This window comes from Trachemys scripta, chromosome 5 (genome assembly GCF_013100865.1).
Source record: "Trachemys scripta elegans isolate TJP31775 chromosome 5, CAS_Tse_1.0, whole genome shotgun sequence".
Lineage (NCBI taxonomy): Eukaryota > Metazoa > Chordata > Testudines > Emydidae > Trachemys > Trachemys scripta.
The window spans coordinates 120,659,013-120,681,336 of record NC_048302.1 but is presented as its reverse complement, the minus strand read 5'-3'; the positions used below and the strand labels follow the sequence as shown (position 1 = coordinate 120,681,336).

The window sequence follows — 22,324 nt, the reverse complement described above, 5'->3', positions numbered from 1 at the left end:
TAACCCCACACATAAGCCAGACTGGTTTCCAACTATGCGTTTATCAGTGTTCAGTGAGGCTCTGGGCCTTTGTGCCTGCCAGCATCACAGTGTTTTTAAAAATGCATTTTAAAGGTATCTGATTAAAGAAGTGTCTTTCAGTTGTCTGAATTTAACTTCAATTGATAACTCCATTGAGTTTATCATCAAACAAATTGTAAAAGGTGGCTAACAATTCCAGACTTAGATATGATATCAGTCAGCATGGTCTCAAATGTAGATGACCTCTTACAGCAGCTCCATGGTCACAAGGCTACTAACTGTTATTACCAAGCACCTGAAAACAGCATCTTTTCAGCAGCACTGTCTGTAGAGTAATGTCTAGTTATTGGAAACCGCAAGATTTTATGCGTTTAGCTAGGATAGGTTATCAAACTATAGAAAATGAGCTACAAGCTGTCAAATCCAAACTATAGACTAAATAGGTTGCATGATTAATTCCAAAACAGAAATTTAATTATAATATATCTAGCACTTTATATAAGAACGGCTATACTGGGTCAGACCAAAGGTCCATTTAGCCCAGTATACTGTCTTCCAACAGTGGCCAATGCCAGGTGCCCCAGAAGAAATGAACAGAACAGGTAATTGAGTGATCCATTCCGTTGCCTATTCCCAGCTTATGGCAAACAGGCTAGGGACACTGTCCCTGCCCATCCTGGCTAATAAGCATTGATGGACCTATCCTCCATGAATTTATCTAGTTCTTTTTTGAACCCTGTTATAGTCTTGGCCTTCACAACATCCTCTGGCAAGGAGTTCCAAAGGTTCACTGAGTTCTGTGGAAAAAATACTTCCTTTTGTTTGTTTTAAACCTGATGCCTATTAATTTCATTTGGTGGCCCCTAGTCTTTGTGTAATGAGAATGAGTAAATAACACTTTCTTATTTACTTTTTCCACACCAGTCATGATTTTATAGACCTCTATCATATTCCCCCTTAGTCGTCTCTTTTTTCCAAGCTGAAAAGTCCCGGTCTTATTAATCTCTCCTCGTATGGCAGCCATTCCATACCCCTAATAATTTTTGTTGCCCTTTTCTGAACCTTTTCCAATTCCAATATATCTTTTTTGAGAAGGGGCGACCACATCTGCACACAGTATTCAAGATGTGGGCGTACTATGGATTTATATAGAGGCAATATGATATTTTCTGTCTTATCTGTCCCTTTCTTAATGATTCCCAACACTCTCTCCGCTTTTTTGACTGCTGCTGCACATTGAGTGGATGTTTTCAGAGAACTGTCCACAATGACTCCAAGATCTTTCTTGAGTGGTCACAGATAATTTAGACCCCATCATTTCATATGTATAGTTGGGACTATGTTTTCCAATGTGCATTACTTTGCATTTACAGCTTATTATAAAATATTATTTATATTAGTGAGGATGCTAATAATCATCATATTTTAGGGTTAGTAGAAGAGAAATTCTAATTGTTTTTCCCACCTCTGGATTTCCTTGTTTGTCAATTCTTGTGCTTGTTTCTTAGACCATAAGCTCTTTAAGAAAGGGAGTGACTTTAGTTCTGTGTTGTACAGTGTCAGCACTAAGGGCTGTAGTGCTTAGTGAAGATGCTACCTATGCTGATAGGAGAGCTTATCCCATTATCATAGGTACTCCACCTCCCCGAGAGATTGTAGCTGTGTCGACGGGAGAAACTCTTCTGTCGACATAGTACTGTCTACACCAGGCCTGCACAACATGCGGCCCGCGTGGGCTCATTGTGCGGCCCGCGGGGGTTGAGTAGATGGGCTCACTGTGCGGCCCCCGGGCGGAGGGGGGTGAGTAGACAAGCAGCGGGTGAGGGAGGGGGGCTGAGTAGGTGAGCGGGCAGTGGCAGGGAATGAGTAGGCGATCCGGGAGGGTGGAGGGCTGAGGAGGCGAGTGGGCGGGCAGTGGCGGGGGGTGAGTAGGCGAGCCGGGGCAAGGGAGCTGAGGAGGCGAGTGGTGAGTCGGTTGCTGACCTGTTCTACTGATCTGGTCTTGCTTCCATCCCCTCTCCCAGGGCCGGCTCCAGGCACCAGCAAAACAAGCAGGTGCTTGGGGCGGCACATTTCTAGGGGCGGCATTCTGGTGCCGGCCATCATAGATATCGACTCCGGGGCATGGGAAAAAAGTGCCCTCGCTGCCCCAGCTTGCCTCCGCTCCACCTCCACCTGCTCCCCTGAGCGTGCCGCCACCGCTCCGCTACTTCTCCCTCCCTCCCAGGCTTGCCACGTGCGAAACCGCTATTTCGCGCAGCAAGGCTGGGAGGGAGGAGAAGCCAAGCAGCGGGCGCTCGGGGGAGGCGGTGGTGGTGGAGCGGAGGTGAGCTGGAGTGGGGAGCGGTTCCTCTAACCCCACCCCATTACTTCCTGCGCCCCCCCACCCTAGCTCACCTCTGCTCCGCCTGCTCCCCTGAACGCGCTGCTGCTCCGCTCTCCCTCACCTGAGAGGGACGAGGGAGAAGCAGAGCTGCGGCATGCCCGGGGGAGCAGGCGGAGTGGAGGTGAGCTAGGGCGGGACGTTACGGGGGGCCCGTAGGAAGCAATGGGGGCGAGAAATGCGGCACGCCAGGGGAGGAGGCGGTGCTGGGGATTTGGGAAAGGAGTTCGGAAGGGGTGGAGTTGGGGTGAGGCCGGGGGCACGAAAAAGAAAGGGGAGGCGGCCAAAAATTTTGTTGCTTGGGGCGGCAAAAATCCTAGAGCTGGCCCTGCCCTCTCCAAGCGTTGCCACTGTCCAGAGGTGCCTGCCTTCCATGCTTTCCTCATTCATTCAACAGGGCAATCGATTACAAAGTGGTGGGGAAGATCTTATTCTACTTCTAGCAAAAAGACATTTTGCTTTTACCTTAATTATACTACCTTAGGGGCCGCTCTAACATATTACCGAGGTTCAATACTGCTGTTTTGGTGGGGCGGCGCTGGGGAAGAGGGTTTAATTCCGTGGAGCAGATGGCGCGCGGGGGGAGGGGGGGTTCGGCGGCGCTGGGGAGGTTGTTTCTGTGGGGTGGGCGGTGCTGGGGGGGGGGGGGCTGGTTTCGGGGGGGTTGGGGGGGGGTTGGCGGGGCTTGGGGGGGTTTCGGCCCTTAGTTGTTTTCTTTGGAGTAATATGGCCCTCGCCGCTTTACGAGTTGTGCAGGCCTGGTCTACACCATGAGTTCAGTTGGCATATCTGTGTTGCTCAGGGAGCTGGATATCCACACCCAGGAGCAACATAGTTATACCAACATACGTTTGTAGTGTAGAACAGGGCTGTATAAATAAGCTGTGAAGTGAAGTTCATTCTAGTTATTAAAGATTTGCCTGCTTGTCTACGTTTCACGTTTGTCTGTTTTTGTAAGGTACGTTTTTGTTTTTAAACAGAGCCAAGATTTCCTTTTGCACATGCCTCTTGGAAACAGTGGATCACAGCAGGAATCTGTAGGAGGAGGGAGAATAACTGTTGGAGCACAGACAGTACCCTCTGCAGATCTCAGTAATTCCTCTCCTTCTGATGTAGCGTGTAACTGTGAGGCCTGTAATGAGCGCAGGTGAGACTTGCAGCGAACTTAGTAATGTTGCAACTTATTCATATCTGCTCACATTTTGCTTATTAAAATAAATTTTTTTGTAATTCAGTGGTAATTCTATTAATTGGTTTTCTAATCTAATTTAGTTGGTGGATAGGCACTCTGTTTTTACTGAAGTGCATCTTTGAAATAATGTGGTGGTACAATAACCTTAGTTTGTATGCTATGTTAACCTTTCTGGCATTGTTGCAGAGAAATTTCAGCAGAGACTGAACGTGAATCTCAGCAGCTTCAAAATTACTGGTCAGAAGTAAGATATATGGTCCGATGTGTATATCGCCAAGCTGGCACCCCATTGGCAGATGATCAAGACCAATCCCTGGTACCAGATAAAGAGGGAATGAAGGAGTTGGTGGATAGGTATAAAAAAAATTTACAGAATTTTCTTATGTAGATTAGTACTGTTCCTCCAGTTTAAAGGGTCTTTATTATGAAGCTGCAGATAAAGAAATCAGTGATTCTGAATTAATAGAAGTGTATTTATCACCTCTTAATCTGTGGCCATACTTTTTAAAATCATCAATCTCTTACGTTTCCAAATATTCAGAATTCGTCATTGGAATGAGGAATCAGAGCAATTTTAACTAAAACTCCTGCATAAATATATTGAACATTGGCTTGAATGTATCATATGAAATTATTAAACTCTGATTTACTAGTCTGCAAGAGGGCTATTGATGCATAAATTATGGATATATCCTAAAAATTCACCTCTTCAAAAGAACATGAGAAGTTTAATGTTAAAAGCTGACATACTACTCTCAGCTGACATTTCCATACATGATACTTTGTCCTTATTTAGTGTATTGGATTAGAATGAACAGTGGTGAATTCTTATAACCATGATGACAGCTAAAGTATTACTTCATTCAAAAAAAAGAAATTAGTACATACCAGTGGATTATTTGACTAGGAAAATTATTGAGATTTGTAGACACTTAAAAATTAGTTGCATATTTGGAATGGGAATCTTTTTTTAGTATGATGTAGAGAAGATTAGCTTAATGTCATCACTGAATATTCATGCTATTGAAGATAACATAACCATTTGAGTGTCTTTAAACTGCCCCAATATATTGGGTAACTATCTGAATTTCTTAGCCTCGCTGGAAATTGAATTCTAGAATAGAATACTGGTCTACTGAACATTTAAAATACTAGTGGGTCAGCTCTCCTGGTACCTGAATGACAGTAGAACTATGAGTAAGAGCTTCTGGCTGAAACTAAGGGCTTGCAGCAGGGGTCGATTTAGCGGGTCTAATGAAGACCTGCTAAATCAACGGCAGAGCGCTCTCTGGTCAACCCTGGTACTCCAGCTCTCTGAGAAGAGTAAGCGAAGTCGACCCAGAGAGCGTCTCCTGTCAACGCAGCACAGTGAAGACATTGCGGTAGGTTGACCTAAGCTATGTCGACTCCAGCTATGTTATATACATAGCTGGAGGAGAGTAATTTAGGTTGACTTTCCCCAGTAGTGAAGACCATCCCTAAATTCAGGCAAGATAGGTGTGATGGTGGGTAGAGAAATGTTTTGATGGACTTCACCATCAATTAATACCATCCTGGGAGAGTTCAAATGTCATGCAGTCTGTCTCGTTCTGGAATCATGATTGCTCCAGGATGCCCAAATGATCTTTGACTATAATTGTCTGGTCAAGAGACTTCGGCTCTTTCTGTTAATTACAGCTTGCCATGGTGATCCACTTGCTTATCTCTCTAAAATTGTTCTTAATCTGTCAGTTTTTTGTTGGATCAGACTTGGTGTCAAACAGTGGATTGCTGTTTCAATGTCTGCTTCTGCTTCTATTGTGTGAGACTATCCTCTGGGTCTGAACACATTTGTTCAATTATATTGCAAGAAAATATCACTATTAGTCATGCCTTGTTTGTCATACCTTTCAGATTTTAAACTAGAGAACGTTAAAGGTGGTATAGTTGTGACTCACAATTTTTTTTCTTTGATTAAATATGCATTATATTTGTGTTTATATAAATTAAGTTTCTTTTTAGCAGAGGACATTTTGGAATTGCAGGGTGTACCATGTGACACTTCTTATGTAACCGCAAATGTTACTTCCATAAGTTTATTTTACATTTGAGGCATGGGGGTGGGGAACTAGTATTTAAGGTGGAATTATTGTTCTCAAGCTGAAAGAGCTGGAAACCGCAGTTCAAAACTATGATGATGCCCTAGAACTACATTATCTATATTCCCCTCTTTTTGGGACTGCTCTTAACCTTTGGCAGTGAGAGAGACAGGAGTCCCAAGATGAGACTTGAATCTCAGGTTTTCCATAAGCCAAGTATATTGTAGTGTGAGCCCGGTAATAATATAAATGTTTTTATAGCACTGTACAAACACACACTATTCAAAATGTTCTACAACATATGAGATGAAGGTACAGTAGGTAAGCATCTTTCCCCAATTTGTAAAAACAGGAGAGGGTAGCTAAATTGCCAGAGTCCATGCAATGAGCTGAGCAGAGCCAGATTTAGGATTCAGGAATTCCTGGCTCATAGTTGCGTGCTCAATCTGCTAGGCAGATCTAGCTAAGCAGCATCCTGGTCTATCTTAAATACATGTATAGCCCCAGTTACCATAGTTTCAGAGTACTTCACAATGTAGTTATCCTCAGAAGTTCGAGAAGTACTGTTTTCTCTTTTATCCATTTGAGAAACTGAGGCACAGAGAGACTAAGTGACTTGCCCAAGGTTACACAAGAAATCTGTTGCAGAGCAGTGAATTGGACCCAGGTCTCAAAGTCCTAGGTTAGTTCCCTAACCCCTAGACCATCCTTCCTCTAGAATACGCTCCTAGGAATATTTAGGAGACAGTGAGCATTAAACGCTATTTTGATTGTGAATTTTTGGTCACAATTATTATTCCAAAAACGCAGGCTTTGTGAAAGAGATCCTTATCAGCTTTATCAACGGTTGGAACAGCAAGCTAGAGAATACGTGCTTGAAATGAAGGTTCGTCTGCTCAGGCACTTGTCGCTGGGATCTAAAGTTGCATCAACATTATCCATACCAGGCCCACCGCAGGCACATCAGTTCATCTCACTCCTTCTTGAGGAATACAGTGCACTCTGTCAAGCAGCATGTACAATCAGCACCTTTCTTGTCACTCTGGTAAGATACAAAAAAAAATTCCTGTGTGCTATTGATCTGTAGAGATAATACAAATTTGTAAGAAGTCGTGTTGTGAGTTCTTTCACAATCCTTTTGCAGATTGCAGAGTAAAAGCTTTTGTGTGTTTGGGCTGGAGAGTGGGGAATACACTTAACTTCTATGTTCTCATTTTGAAATCTAGTCTGGGACATTTTTAACAAAACAGTTCATTCATAAATGGGTGAAATTGTCAAAACTGTCCATTTGCGAGGGGCAGGGTGACCTTCTACATCATCTGAATGATCAAGAGGAAGCTATTAAACAAGTACTGCAAATGGTTAATGGGACTGACTAGTTTCAAAACAAAACTTTAGAGGAGTCTGTTCAGTTGACATATTTTTGAATTATTTTATTTTAGACAGCCCCATATCTAGGATGGGTAGAATATTAACTAGTCAGCTTCAGTGATGTCTTAAGAAAAGTATTATGAAAGCTTTAATGCCCTTTCAGCTGCATTAATTCAGATATCTTGATTCTACATATTTTCTTTTCTCTTCCCTGATCATCAAAGACGCTTGCTTGAGAAGACTCTCTCTTGCTTAGGAATTAATCTGCTCCTGTTACTTATTACAACCAAAGTCATCATTCTCTTTGATATAATCCTTTGCTACCAACCAATTTTGTTGTCACACTTCAGGTTATGTTGACAGGTAGAGAACAAGCAGCAGGCAAAGGTCTACCAGAAGAGAAGAGAAATACAGAAAATATAAGTAGTAGAAACAGTTATTTCTAATGTTTTTTTTTTTTCACTTTTCTTTGAGGACTTAGGTCTTTACAGCCTTTTTGTTATGCTGTACTCCCTTATTTCTTTTCATACTGTGTACATGCTGAAGACTACAAAGAGAATTTTGACAGAGTAGAGTTTGATTTTGCTGTAGATAGGCTGGAGAGGTGTGGGACAGAGTTATAGAAAGGAATGAAATGGGCAGTAAGTGGTAGACAAAAGGGAAGAAATATAGAAGGGGATGGTGTTCAGACCTCTTGGGTGATTTAAAAAAATAGTGGAGAAGAAAAGGTTCTCAGAGAAAAGGAGATGCATAGAATGAAATATTCAAAGGAAAAACATAATTTATTTGTATCAGGGGGTAGCCGTGTTAGTCTGAATCTGTAAAAAGCAACAGGGTACTGTGGCACTTTTAAGACTAACAGAAGTATTGGGAGCATAAGCTTTCGTGGGTAAGAACCTCACTTCTTCAGATGCAAGTCTTGCATCAGAAGAAGTGAGGTTCTTACCCACGAAAGCTTATGTTCCCAATACTTCTGTTAGTCTTAAAAGTGCCATAGGACCCTCTGTTATAATTTATTTGTGTTCAGATATACAAAAATATACGATAGTTGACTGTTTCCTGCCCTCCCTGGTCTATGCTCGCTATTTTCTCATCTTCTTTCCTTGCTCTTAGACATGATGCACTTTTATTAGAAATAATACCACACATTCATTGACATGTCAAGTCTTAGAATTTCTCTCTTGAGAGGATGGTTCTTAAAGTTACTGAGTTGCTTTACTGTTTAAAAACATACTTGACTGCAGAACAGATTTATTGCAGTATGAAAATTAAATTGATGCAACTGAAACTAGACAGTTTTTATTTTACTTTCTAAGAATCCACTAATTTTGTACACTGGCTGTCAAGAACATACAGCTAATCAGGAATTTGATGTTTTCATGTTTAGCCACTCTCCTTTCCTCCTTTTTCTGGTCTCTACTGTGGACCAGTAGTAGTAAAGTCGACATATGTAAGAGATCAAATTGACCGGAAATGCAGACTTGAACTCTCCAACCTACCAGTTTTTGCCCTACTGAAGCAGAAAGGATACTTCATTCTCCAAAGAGTTTGAGTGGATGTGGTATTTTTACACTAACCCCTTCCTTATGTGTGATTGGTTCAGCAGTTCAGTCAGTATTGAGAACAGCCATTGTTCCTCTAATAGGCTTCAGCATTCAGAAATTGAACTATAAACTGTAGTAGAAACACAGGATATTGTTCCTGTGGTGGCTTTTTATATAGATTTCTTGGGTTGCTATAAGACCTTTTCCTTAGGCACACTAATATTTAAAGCTTGGAAGCTGAGATTTAACTGCAGAGAAAAAGCATAAGGAAGTGGTCTCATTTAGCTTTTTCAGTGCACATGAATGCATTTTGTTAAGACTCTACTGCACTGTTTGAGATCTAGAGAAATCCTTTTAGCCTCAAATACACACAAGTGGCTAGATCATCATATTGTAAACTTTGTAATTCAGTCTTCCACTTGGCTAAGGTCCAACCTTTGTGTGTAGCCTGCAGTATGATGGCAGGAAGAGGCTTGAACCTCCATCCATGTGGACTTAATTTCTTAGTGAAATTATGACTGATTTTCCTTCCTTTCAAAGGAGTCCAGCTCTTTGGAGAGGTTCAAGAACAAGCATTAAAGCCTTTTTGCCCCACCAGGGGATGAGACACCATACCAAGATCAAGATGGAGAGACTGTGGTCAGTACAGAAAAGTCCCTCAATCCCCAATTTAGAGGTCTAAAAGAAAAACTTGCCTGATACTTTCTGTAGGCAGTACAGAACCTGATCAACTGAACTAGGGATGTAAGCCTTCTAAAGAAGTTTTGTCAGTTTTGTTCTCCTCAGACCTATGGAACCTACCAGAAGGCTCACTTGTTTTCAGGATAATCAGGCTAAAATTTAAGTTTTATTAGTAATGTGTAGGAACTAAAATCTTTTAAACCATTTATCATCCAAAGCAAGGGAGTACATTGCTTCATTGCACACCTCAGGAGTGGAGAGGCTATAATTATGTACAGATGAGTGTTTTCCATTGTTTTCTTTGAGCAGTGCTAGCCGGACTAGGAGTGCTTGATACTGAGGTCTGACTTGGAATACATAACTCCTGTCAAGTTTGAAATCTATAAAATAAGATGACTCTGTACTATGCGACGCTTGTATTACTGATTACTCAAAGCCATAGTGCAGGAGATTTACTTGCTGGTGTGACAGCCAGAATGCCTTCATTTAATTTTGCTGAGTGTGGGGTCTGGTGACAGAAGACAGACACTTGTGTTTGTTCCATAAATGAAACACTTGCTGAATTGATGGTTAGGGGATCTCTCGTAGAGGGTCTATTGTTCAGATGTCAAAACTGAATTACTATACCCATAGATGTTAACTCTTCTGTTTAGAAGTACCTCAAGGTTGGAAATGGGTAGATGGTTGATAGTCCAGAAACCAAGATGCACATTTAGTATGCTAGACAGATGAGTAAGTAGATTATTGCTTGCTTCAGGAAGAACATTTCTGAGTAACCATACTTGGAAAGGACAACTTTTTCAGTGTTTTACTTAAACCTTGTGGGAAAAGCAGAACTTACTAGGAGAGAGGTATCTCCTGATAGACATGGTAAAGAAGAACCTAACATTGATCAGGGATAGCAAATCAAAACCCCTGGAAAGGTCTGGCTAACATGATATACTCTGTCTATTGAGATAGAAATTGAACTGTGAATTTGTGGAAGGCCTTTCAACAAGATAGTACCCTCTTCTGATTTCCCCCCCCCCCCCTTTCCTATCCCCTGACTCATCAGAAAGATGACGAAAAAAAGCTAGAGTGACTTTTAGAAGTCAGTGACGGTCCGGATTCATAGATCAGTGGCAAAATAATATATTTGTTAATGTTAAAACTGGCTAAGGTCTAAGCTGAATAACCCATCATCTGGGCTGGTGGGTTTAAAAGGTTACTAGCTAAAGACATTTTCTTTCTGGCATCTGAAGAGTTCTTTAGAAATATGTTAGATTTATAGAAAATTTAAATATTTTTAATAGGAAAATGAACACTTGAAGAAATTTCAGGTGACTTGGGAATTGCACAATAAGCATCTATTTGAAAATCTGGTATTTTCTGAGCCACTTCTGCAGAACAGCTTGCCAACACTGGTGTCACAGCTAAGGTAAAGTGTCTTTCAATATATCTATCTACACACACATTAAGTAAAGAGAATAATAGTTTACATAGTATCTGTAACAAAATAGATACTTTTGATAAGACTAATGGTAAAACTGTAACTTCTTTTTTAAAAAGAATTAGATTCTGTGATTATTTTTTTTCACTAAGCAAACCACTGAAATATCTCTTCACATTCCTCACAAACTACTTTAAGATGAGGCGTGATGAAAACATCTGTTCAGTTGGTACACTTGCATGTAAATTGGGTTTTTCTTTTCATTACTGCATGTTTATTTAGAATCTTTAGCTGGTCTACTACTGTAGGTGCACTGAAAAACACAAACCTTACAAATGTAGAGCTCAGTCCTGCAAAGGTTCACCCCTGAGAATGGTACATATTACCATGATTCGATCCATGAGTGACTTCACAGTATATCCCTGGTGGTAAGTGTTAGCAGAATTAGGCTCTCATAAGCAACCCTCAGATGATGATATCTTTAGCAGTGGCCTACATGACATACTAGAACAATTACTAATCATTTGCCACTATCCTAAACAGACACACCAAAAACCATAAATTAATGGTCATAACATATTAATATTAAACAAAAGCAATCAAATGGACAAAACCCTATTAAACGCAGGTTTCTAAAACGTTGCTCCTCTGAGTTTTGCTTTCATAGAGGCCTTTAAAAATGAGTTACTTTCTTAGTCTATGCACCTGTTGTTCGTATGTGAAATTGGTGATGTACTCTAGGAAATGCAGTAGCGTGTTTGAGTAATAGTTCTGATAGATTTGTAAAATCATGTGTTTTGACCCAAATATGCTAGGAATATTTACTGTCTGTCTTGGATCCCATACAATTGAAAGATTAAACTCTCTCTTTTTAGTAACTTTTGCCCTACATTTGTCTTAAACAAATAAATTTGTTTTAAGTGTGTAAATGCTAAGTATTGTATTATAACTCCTGATTTTATACAGGTATAAATACTGCAGAATTGCCAATGGAAAATATTAAATCATGAGTTGGCCTTCAGAAATGAAAATTTCAAAAAAATACGTTTTGGGAGTTCTATTTGCCTTTTGGTTTTTGAACTAGTGTAGGGTTCATTGGGGTCAAATGTTCATGTTCTTCTCTACAATCACGAAGGCTAGAAACTTGCTGTTTTATATAGGGGGGTGAGATTCTGTAGAATTACCATTACTTCAGGAGCCAGGGCATTAAGAAATAAATAAATTTCTTGAGTATCATGATAAAATCATGAGAATTGGCAACACTGATTACTGGTAGAATTTTAAGCACCATTGAACATTCCATATAGTTAATCTATATTCTTGATGCATTTTTACATCTTCATGATTTTTGGTATGTAGAAATTATCTCCTAAAAAGACTATAGCTGAGGTTTCTATAAAAAATAAACAACTCGAGATCTTGGGTGAAATGAAGTTAGTGGCTTTGGTTTAATACTGGACAATAGTTGTCTGCCATTCACTTTGTTCTTAGTTATTTTAGATTCTCTGTGTAGCACTGAGAAATTTCTTACAATTGGTGCCAGATGGTGGTAGGCAGTATTACATAGCAGGTAGAACAGAGAACTAGGTATGAAGTCCTGGCCCCATTAAAGTAAATGGCAAAACCCTGTGACCCTCACTGTGACCAGGATTTCATCCTAGGAGTCGAGATGCCTGGTTCTGACACTAACTTTTTGAGAAGCCCTGGGCAAGTCACTTAACCTCTTTGCCTTAGTTCACTGATTGGTAAAACTTGACTGAGTGGCATGGCTGCCATGAGTCTTGGTTTATATTTGGAGGAACTCAAAGACCTTTGTAATGCACGTTAGAAGTGTGTAACATACTATAATCTCTACCTTACTTGATTCTGAGACCAAGGTTCAGGATGCTGACTTGGTAGTTTGAGGATGCTTGCAATGATGATGTATGGCAGACCTCAAAGGAATAAGCAGGAATAAAACTGCTGATTCCACAGTAGTAGGGGAGCAGGAAAGCCTCTGTCATCCATTCCTGAAACTTCCCCTCTGAGGGAGAAGTGTCTTTTAACCTACCAATCTTATGCAGCCTCTAATGGGTAGAAAGTGAGTTTACTTCTGAGGGAATTCTGTGCCAAAAAAACCCACAAAAATTCTGCACACTATTTTAAAATTCTGCAAATTTTATTTGGAATAAATAAATGCAGAGGCTCCAGCATGGCACAGTGGAAAGCACAGGCCAATTACTGCACAGAGGTGGGTGATCACCCTGCAGGCCTTCATCTTCCCCCTCCCCTCGGGACATGGACTCAGCAGTGAAGATGCATCTGACCCTGACACAGCGCAAGGGCCAGGCCAACTCCAGAAACACCCGGGGCCTTGCCCCTCTATGCCAAGCACACTAGATATAGGCAGGCCGGTTCAGCCCAGCCGGAGTCAAGTGTGGAGGGACTGAATGTGGAGAGATGCAGATGTGAGGTGATAGGGTTCTGTGTGAGGCAGTCTGGGTGTGGCCAGCTTGGTGGGGAGTCCAGGCGTGGTGGGATCTGGATGAACAGGGGCTCATGGGGGGAGGGGATTCTGGGTTCAGAGACCATGTGACTCGGCAGGGGGGGTTCAGGTGAAGGTAGTTGGGGCTCTGCAGGGGGGTCTGAGTGTGGAGGGCTCAGCTAGAGGGAGGGTCCAGGTGCTGGCTTGGTGGGGCTCAGTGGGATGGGGATCTGGGTGTGGGAGGCTTGTCAGGGTGTTCCGGGTGTGGGAGGATCGAGTGCAGGGGGTGGTCTGGGTGCAGGGGTGGGGTCCAGATGCAGAATCATAGAATATCAGGGTTGGAAGGGACTTCAGGAGGTCATCTAGTCTAACCCCCTGCTCAAAGCAGGACCAATTCCCAACTAAATCATCCCAGCTGGGGCTTTGTCAAGCCTGTCCTTAAAATCCTCCCAGGAAGGAGATTCCACCATCTCCCTAGGTAACCCATTCCAGAGGGTGAGGCTTGTCAGGGTGTGGGTTCAGGGGCTTGGTGGAGGGGTTCTGGGTGTAGGGGGTGAGGCTTGGCGGGGTGATCTGGTTTTGAGGTGGGTCTGGATGCACAGGGGTTGGGTGGACAGGGGAAGCTGCTACCTGTAGAGTGAACCCCTCCCCTATGGCTGAGGAGCAATGGGAGCAGGAAGGGGGTGGGAGGTGGTGCAGAGCTTCCTGTAGCCGGAGAGGTTTCTGGGGGTGAGTCTGACACAGCCCTGGCCACTCCTTGTAAAGGAAAAGGAAGTCCCATCCTCCCCAGCCCAGCTGGGATAAGCAAGGTAGGAGCCACTGGCTGAGGCATCCCCAGCCCTGCCCCCCTCCCCCCCCCCCCCCCCCCCCCCAGCGATTTAGCTCTCCGCTGGCTGCTCCGGGCGCCTGAAACATGTGTGCTGTTGGGGAGCGACAGCATGACCGTTCTTGTGGCTTCCCTTTGCTTCCCAATCAGAAAGTCATTTTGCTGTGGGGAAGCAAAAAAAGTCTGCGGGGGACATGAATTCTGGGCATGCGCAGTGGCACAAAATTCCCCCAGGAGTATGAGTTACTGTGTGTAACCAAGTTATGCAATAGCTTGATTTCATGTCTGTTTCCCCAAGTGGAGGCCCAGCAGCCCTAGCTATTAAATAATTAGTGTCATCCTTAATCATTGTGCTGATTAACGCTTCACCAGACCTGGGTATGTCTTTGCTATCCAGCTCTTTGGTAGATGGTCATCTGTACTTAACGCACATGTGGTTCAGGAAGATAAGTATATCAAGCAATAAAGCTGGGTGAATAAATATGTCTCAGTTGCGATGACCCCAGGTTTGCTATGGAAATGTTACGCTTCTTATGTACTCATTACTATTGCTTACACTGGATACAGAACATCAAGAGTGAACTGTTGTCAGATCTTTGTTAAAAATACAGATAAACATGTTTTGGGGAACTAGTGGCCAAATAGCTTCTGTGTCAGTTACTGTAGTTACATTAATGACCTAAAGCCTTTTTTTTTTTTTAATCCTAAAACTATTTTAAGATTTAGTTGGGGTTGGGCCTGCTTTGAGCAGGGGGTTGGACTAGATGACCTCCTGAGGTCTCTTCCAACCATAATTTTCTATGATTCTAAGTGGTGGTGTATATCAGAAAGGTTAGTGGACACCAGTGAATCATTTTGATTATTAGGTGCATGCCTCTGCCTCTATTTCATCCTCTAATAATTGCAATTTAAACTTTTAGGCTTGGAACAACACACGATTCCTGTAGTGAAGATATGTATAGTACCTTGCTACAAAGGTATCATCAATTGGAACAGGAGATGGGTCAAGTGGCTGAAGCCTGGCTTGAATGCCAGAAAAAAATAGATGATTATGTAGATGAACAGGTAAGGACCATGTAAGCTATTGCCTGCCTTGCAGTAAATGTAAAACATACAAAGTTATATACTGCATACATATACTCCAAAAATCCTGACCTTTAGTCACGGTACTATAATAACTATGGAATACAGGTGCTGATATAAAAATGAACTATTACTTAGCCTGAATTCCTGTAGCATACACATGATACATCGGTGTATTTTAATTATTACTTTTGTATAAGAAAAAATTGTCTTTATAAGATGAGTTTTGTTAATTTAAAAACTTAATCCCCGTGTTTTATGTACATTGTCAGTAAAGTTACTCATTTCTGCTTAGTTAACAACCAGTACAATCCACTGTGGGATGTTGCAAGAAAGTCTGTTAGCAATGTCTTTGTTAATGTCTTGCATAAAATTTTGAGGATAGTTTCAAAGCATCTGAAGAAAATTCTTGTTGCCAAACTCTGCCACCAGTATAGCTTGCATCCTAGGTATACTAGACGTGAAAAATCACCATTTTGTTAAAGAAAAGTAGACACAGCAAATAATGAAGATTTGCTAGTGTTTATAAGAACCAGACAGAAGTAACTGTCTTCACAGTAGTTGCCTATCTGATTTTACCTTATTTGAATTCCCTTGTAATATTCATGTACTAACAATGAATACAAATGGTTAAAGGCTGTATTGCATCTTTGTTTTATAAAGTATAATTATAGGCATCAGAAGAGAAGCTCTTGAGGGGGGACAGTGGAACCCATTTTTGCCTGTGTAAATGAGTGTCTCTTCTAAAATCCCTAGTCTTCCTGGGGCTTGAGAGGTGTAGGTCTTTGCACGATGAGTTTATAAGCAGGAAATAAGCACATGTTATAGTAGACATCATCTGATATAAAGTGTTCAGCATGTGTCTGAGTGCAGACTTCAACCAGTCTCCTGCAATTAGACATATGAGAGAATGCTACAGAGATACAGTGCAGTTTTGGGAGCTATCCACTAGATTGTGTAATTGGAAACGGGAAGCATTTTGGACTCCTGTTTTTTTTGTTTTTTGTTTTTTTTTGGGGGGGGGGGGGAAAAGGACTACCAGTAGGTGAGCCTCCTAGGAAAGAGTGGATTTTTTTCTTTAAAAGAGCGATTTATAAACAAGCCATTGCTTGCTTCAAATGGTCCTGCCATTGGGAGCATGAGTGAATGGTTAAAAGAGGTGAACTGGACCTCCCTCCATGAAGAGATCAGTACACTGGCATCACAGTCAAAGAGAAGGACCCTTTGCTAACACAAGAGGCTGAGACAAGGAAACTGTTGAATTGCCACCAATTATTTAGCTGTATGAATGGAGCAAGAACCAGAAGCGAACTCCAGTAAGTGAAAACAAGCACTTTCTTATGGTAAAATGAGCTCTCTCTTTAAAATTAAATAAATAAAAAGCTGTGATTGGGCAGAAGCTATGCTATGCTTTTATAGTTTCTAAATATATGGGGTGTTCAGAGTCCATATGTAAAGAATATCTGAGGGGAGAAGGATCACTGAGATGGTCTCCACAAATCTGGAAGGCAAGGCAGAAGAAATTGTCAATAAGGACAATGCTTCTGTTGAAGATACACAAAGCAAGCAACAAAACAAAAAAAAATCCAAGAATTTTACGAATATCAATTTTGCTATGCTGCAACTAGACTTTGCACCCTTTTCATCTCGGATATGTTGGTGAAAATGGTCAGAAGTAGAGTTACAGGTTAGAACAAGTCGCCTGGTAGCATGTATACAACATTTTAAAATAGCACTAGGAAAAATAAGAAATGTGTGTTGCTGTTGAGGAATTAAACTGAACCAGCATATCTAAAATCCACATTGGAGCGACAGATGCTACCTACTGTTAAGGCCTCATAGAATTTGTAGGCATGAGAAAAGCTCGGCAAAGTCCTTCTACAACATCTTCCAATATCTTTGTGAATAAAAACCTCTTGACAGATTTACTCAAGGTATTATGCAAGCAAAATACATTACAGGTAAAGAGTCACAAGTTAGATAATATAAAATCAGTGTAGTTAAAAAAAACAAACAGATGTCATGTAAATAAAAGAATGTAGGGGAAGCAGTGATTAAAGTAAGAGACACTTTAAAAAAAAAAAAAAAAAAAAAAAAAAAAAAAAAGTGGGGCGGGCAGATGCCCAAGAGAACAAGTTCCTGACACCCTAGGCATCGCTACAGAAAAAATATCCATCACCTTCTGAATTAAAGTGTAGCCCTGGAAAGGTGGGCCTGTCAGAGCAGTTACTCCTCAGGAAAAGACTAACATAGACCATCTCAAATATGTCCAGGTTTCTTCCCACAAACAGATTTTAAGATGATCCTGATGACTTCTAAAGTTAATCTGTTATGCTATCAGCAGCTGGTATAAAGAACATTTAAAAGTCCTAAAAAGGAATTACAGCCTGTGATCCTCATTTATTTAATGAAGTAACATTATTCTGGAAGCAGAGCTTCTTTTTCTTTAATGATTAAATTCTCACAGAAACACCAAAAGCAGTTTCAGGCTATTATGGTATGATTAATTTGCATACTGAAGTATTCAAAGGCTAATGACTCTGAAGTAGCCTTTATGCCATTGCTTTAAGAACATGAATATGAGGATGTCTGGTAGTACTAGTGCATTTGTCATACTTTGCAATCTTTATCCATTTGAAAGATCATATTAGTTTGTGAGAATCCCTATATTTAAAGGCCTAGATTTTGTCTTTAAGAACTCAGTCCTTGTATAGAGAGGAGTGTGGAATCTAACCATGCCAGGAAGAACACTGGAGAAATTATGCCTGTCTGAGGCACAATCACAGGACTGCTGCTTGCATATGAGGTCCTGGTAATCTGCTCAATCTTGTATGCCAGCCGGGCTCCACAGAAGGGGACAGTGCAAAGTGAAGGGGACAGAATAATGACCCCACTCCCTTCCCACCCCTCTTTACTAGCTTGCTCCCATGGAGAGGAAAAATACAGCAATTATTGTCGAGATGCACAGGTGTGTAGGGGAGGCTTCTTGCTTGTCCATCCACTCCTTTGTGCCTAAGCGAGGGCATCTCACAGTCTTGCCCAAAACAGTGACTACAGTAGAAGTGAAATGACTTCTCAAACTAGTAGAGATTAAATGCATCCACTATAGTATTGTGGTTGCAAAGCACTGTACAAATGGGAATGGTTGATCCACACAGCACCCATGTAAGGTAGGTGAATAAGTATTTTTTTTAGGTGCCTAGATTTAGCAGTGATAGGCACTACTTGAAGGGATGGATAAGTAGGTAGAATAATTGATTACAGAAATTAAGTGACTATGTCCTCAAAACAGTCAGTAGCAGCGCCAGGAATAGATCTTGAGCATTCCTGATTTTTGGCCATATAATACATTTTAGTCTCTCTGAAAAGTGGTACAAAGGATGGTCCATAAGTGTTCATGCTAACTAGTTCTCTTAACCATTTAAAAGCATTACATGACTTACAGTATTGCTGTTAGTGTAAACTAACATATTCCCTTCAGAGCAAGGGAATTCAAAATTGAATAGTATTAATCCAAATTACATTTGATATCGGCATCAAAGAGCAAAATCATGGTAAGTGACGTTCAAATTCAAGTGTTGAGGTGTAGCGGGGATAGTTCAGCATGATATTTCCTGAGTGAAACAATACTCCTATTGTAATCTTTTAAACTCATGTTCATGTTTAAATTCTATGTTTATTCCTTGAAATATTAAGTTAAGGTAATATTACAAACTGAGGGTTACAACATGAGCTGCTAATAATAAATTCTGGTTCATTTGCTGCAAATTTTGTTCCATAAATATATAACCTCTGAAAGGTTTTGAATTTCTAGTACTTACTTGCTAAATGTAAGTGTAAGTGTTGAAAGAAACCTGGATAGGTGCTTTCCCTTACCTACTGAAACAGTTCTTTCAAATTGATTTGGGAAACATATGGAGAAACTCTGTTTTTGTACTTCACTGTTCAAAAATTTACTGTATATAGTATTGTATGCATGTTGGTCCCAGGATACTAGAGACAAGGTGGGTGAGGCATTAGTCAAATAAAAGATAACTTCTGTTGCCAGGAGATAAGCTTTCAAGTTTACAGAAGGCTCTTCTTCAGGTCTGGGCGCTCTCTCACCAACAGAAGGTGGTCCGGTAAAAGATATTATCTCACCCACCTGTGTCTCAAACATTTATGGATTTTTCTTTTGTTTGCTTTATGTTTGTAGTATTGTTTGTTAACTCTAAAAAGTGTACTCTTCAAAGACAAAATGTAATCTGATTTTAATAGTGGTTTTCCAGTAATGTGCCCCAAGGTACTCTATAATTAATAAAAAGTATCTTGCTGAGTTAGTTAAACCATAGGCAAGAAGTACATTTTAAGCTCAACCTTAAACAGTGATAGTCTAGATCATTACATGTGAATGGCTATAATTTTAAACTTGAGCTTTTCTTTTTATATAATCTTACAAAAAAGAAAAGTCCCACTTCAGTAACAAATATTCTTCTATGATTGAATGATGAGCTCTAGGTCTGTGGAACACCACAAGATTTGCTCTTGACCTTGAGCGTATATCTGGGACTTGCCAGAAGTCCTGCATTGCTAGAGCTTCACACATGGATCAGGAGATGAGATATTGGGTATCTGATGCAGAACACTTTAAATGTTATCAAAATTTTGTATATAGTATAAAATGGAACTTAATGTCAGTGTAAAGACTTAACTGGAGTGTGGAGGGTGCAAGAGGGGGAAGATTGCCAAAATTATTTTATATTTGCTTAGAGTTAAAATACAGTGGCTTTAGTAATGAAGTAAGAAGAGCACTTGGATAAGATAAATTCTATCTTTAATATAACTTTAATAACTTACTTTTTAATTACACAAGATTCTTGTGAGTTTTCTGAAATAAACATGGACAAGATAAAGAAAATAAAATTTTGATGGTGACCTAACAAATACAGTGTAGTATTTTCATGTTTAAACCAATGCATCTCCTTATATCCTGTTTTAGATGGCAATGAAAACAAAACAGCGCATGCTAAAAGAAGACTGGGAATTTTTTAAACAGAGGCGTTTTATTGAAGAGCAGGTAGGATTATGGTGTTTTAGTAATTTGAATATTTTCTGTATACTATGAGAGACACACTTGCAGCTGAAAGAGTAATCTGTATATTGCACTAACCATATGTGCTCTAATTCTTCAATCCTATGCCTAGAGCTCACTTAGATAAATGGGAGTTAAGCACAGATTAGCTACAGAATTGGGCCCCCATGTTTTTTCTAAACTGTAAGGGTAATTGAGTTTGTTACTACATGTTAGTCCCTTTGTGTATATCCATAGAAGGAATGTAACTGTTGAAGTGAAAGAACTCTGTGTCGTGATCTAATAAAAATAATATACAAAACTCCAGTTATAACTGGGTCAGAGAGATTGACTTCGCCATGTGATTTCTTTAATATGGAAATAATTTTTTTTTTTTTTTTGAGCTAACATTTTTGAATGCCATAAGTTTACTGCTTCTAACTTTAAACTTTTATAGGTATAAATGTTTTTGACTTTGGATATTGTGATAGATGATCAAAAGGATACTTTTATCAAGTTATTACTTGCATTATAATTGTCTTTTTTTAAGTTGGGCATTACAAAAGGAAAGGATATTTTTTGCCATTAGTTATGCTATAAACCGGTTAAAATTTTAGTGAACGTTTACTTGCAATACTAAAACACTGCCTTACAATTTACTTTAGTTAAATAACAAGAAAGCACTAGCTGGTGAGAACAACTTCACAGACACAATGAGGCATATGTTGTCATCACGTTTGAGCATGCCTGACTGTCCCAACTGTAATTATAGAAGAAGGTGAGCTGATGTTTTTAATATGAGTTCATAATAAAACATTAATCTCTTGGGTTAGAGAAAAGAGGATATCAAATATTGTAACTGGCACAGTGCATTTAATAAAATTGAATGCAACTTCAAACAATACCTTTAAAAATCTGTGACACTGATAAGTTTTATTACTATCTTAATTCTTGAGCAGATGTACTTGTGATGACTGCAGCCTTTCACACATTTTAACATGTGGCATCATGGATTCACCAATAACAGATGACATCCATATTAACCAGTTACCACTACAAATTGATTCTGCTCCGGATTATCTGTCTGAGATCCGCCCACCTAGTATATCTTCAGCAAGCTCCGAATCAGGTTCCAGCTCTCCTATCACAATTCAGCAGCACCCAAGACTCATCCTTACAGATAATGGCTCTGCACCAACTTTGTGAGTTGCTGTTTTTATTGTAAAATTTGGAATCATAATGAAATTGAGAGAATTACGGAAGACAGAAGGTTGATAGTTTCACTTTAAATTACTATCGTTGTTTAAAGATTTAACACTTATATTTGCAGTAGTACTTAGCCACATTGGGGAACTTATTCTGAGAGGTATCAACTGCCTGAATTCATTATAATGAAGTAGTAATTCTTGAACATATGTCTTAGTTTTATGCCTCCAAACAGCTGTATATTCAGGAGTTCAGGGAGACATCTACAACAGAACCCTGCTTACATATTTAGCCACTGGCAGTGGCAAGGGTAAACATTCTGCATGGTGACCTGCTAGCTAGATGACTTGTCTGTTGTTCCACACATTTTGTTCCACACATCATTTGAAATCTTGCTTTAGATATCTACCCTAAGTGAAATCAGGGTGGATTGATTTAAATCACTGATTTTTAAATTATTATTTAAATCAGCGAGCAGGAAATCTTGACTTAATCATTGTTTTAAATTTGTTTTGCATTTGTACTTTTTAGGTATTTTTCCAAAGAAAATTTGCTTGAGTGATTGGTAACCATTAAAACATGTTGGTTTGCTTTTATGCTATATTTGTTGCTGCTTTTGCATACCAAGAGGATATGCTATGTTTATACACATTACGTTAATTGAGATTCTTAATTATATATGAGGATATGAGGGAGATTCCCAAACCTGAGCTGGTCTTTTTAGGTGACAAATCTGAGGAACTGTCCCAGATTGAGATGTCACTAGAGGAGGTTTTGGAACAAATTGATAAACTAAACAGTAATAAGTCACCAGGACCAGATGGAACTCAAATGTAAAATTTCAGGACTACTAACTGTAGTCTGTAACCTGTCATTTAAATCAGCTTCTGTACCAAATGACTGGAGGATAGCTAACGTGATGCCAATTTTTAAAAAAGGTTCCAGAGGTGACCCCGGCAATTACAGGCCGGTACTCCTGACTTCAGTACCGGGTAA

The 22,324-nt window shown here is 40.1% G+C and overlaps 1 protein-coding gene across 2 annotated transcripts in view; it reads left to right on the top strand.

Moving 5' to 3' along the window:
- The window catches only part of FAM193A (family with sequence similarity 193 member A), a 96,677-nt gene that overhangs the window by 45,152 nt on the left and 29,201 nt on the right, over nucleotides 1-22,324 (top strand). For both annotated transcript variants that reach the window (XM_034771279.1, XM_034771278.1), the window contains exons 4-11: nucleotides 3,385-3,551; nucleotides 3,783-3,950; nucleotides 6,485-6,719; nucleotides 10,563-10,687; nucleotides 14,910-15,054; nucleotides 20,051-20,128; nucleotides 20,788-20,900; nucleotides 21,082-21,324. In XM_034771279.1, coding sequence (XP_034627170.1) covers nucleotides 3,385-3,551; nucleotides 3,783-3,950; nucleotides 6,485-6,719; nucleotides 10,563-10,687; nucleotides 14,910-15,054; nucleotides 20,051-20,128; nucleotides 20,788-20,900; nucleotides 21,082-21,324 — 1,274 coding nt within the window. The remainder of the gene's footprint in view (nucleotides 1-3,384; nucleotides 3,552-3,782; nucleotides 3,951-6,484; nucleotides 6,720-10,562; nucleotides 10,688-14,909; nucleotides 15,055-20,050; nucleotides 20,129-20,787; nucleotides 20,901-21,081; nucleotides 21,325-22,324) is intronic.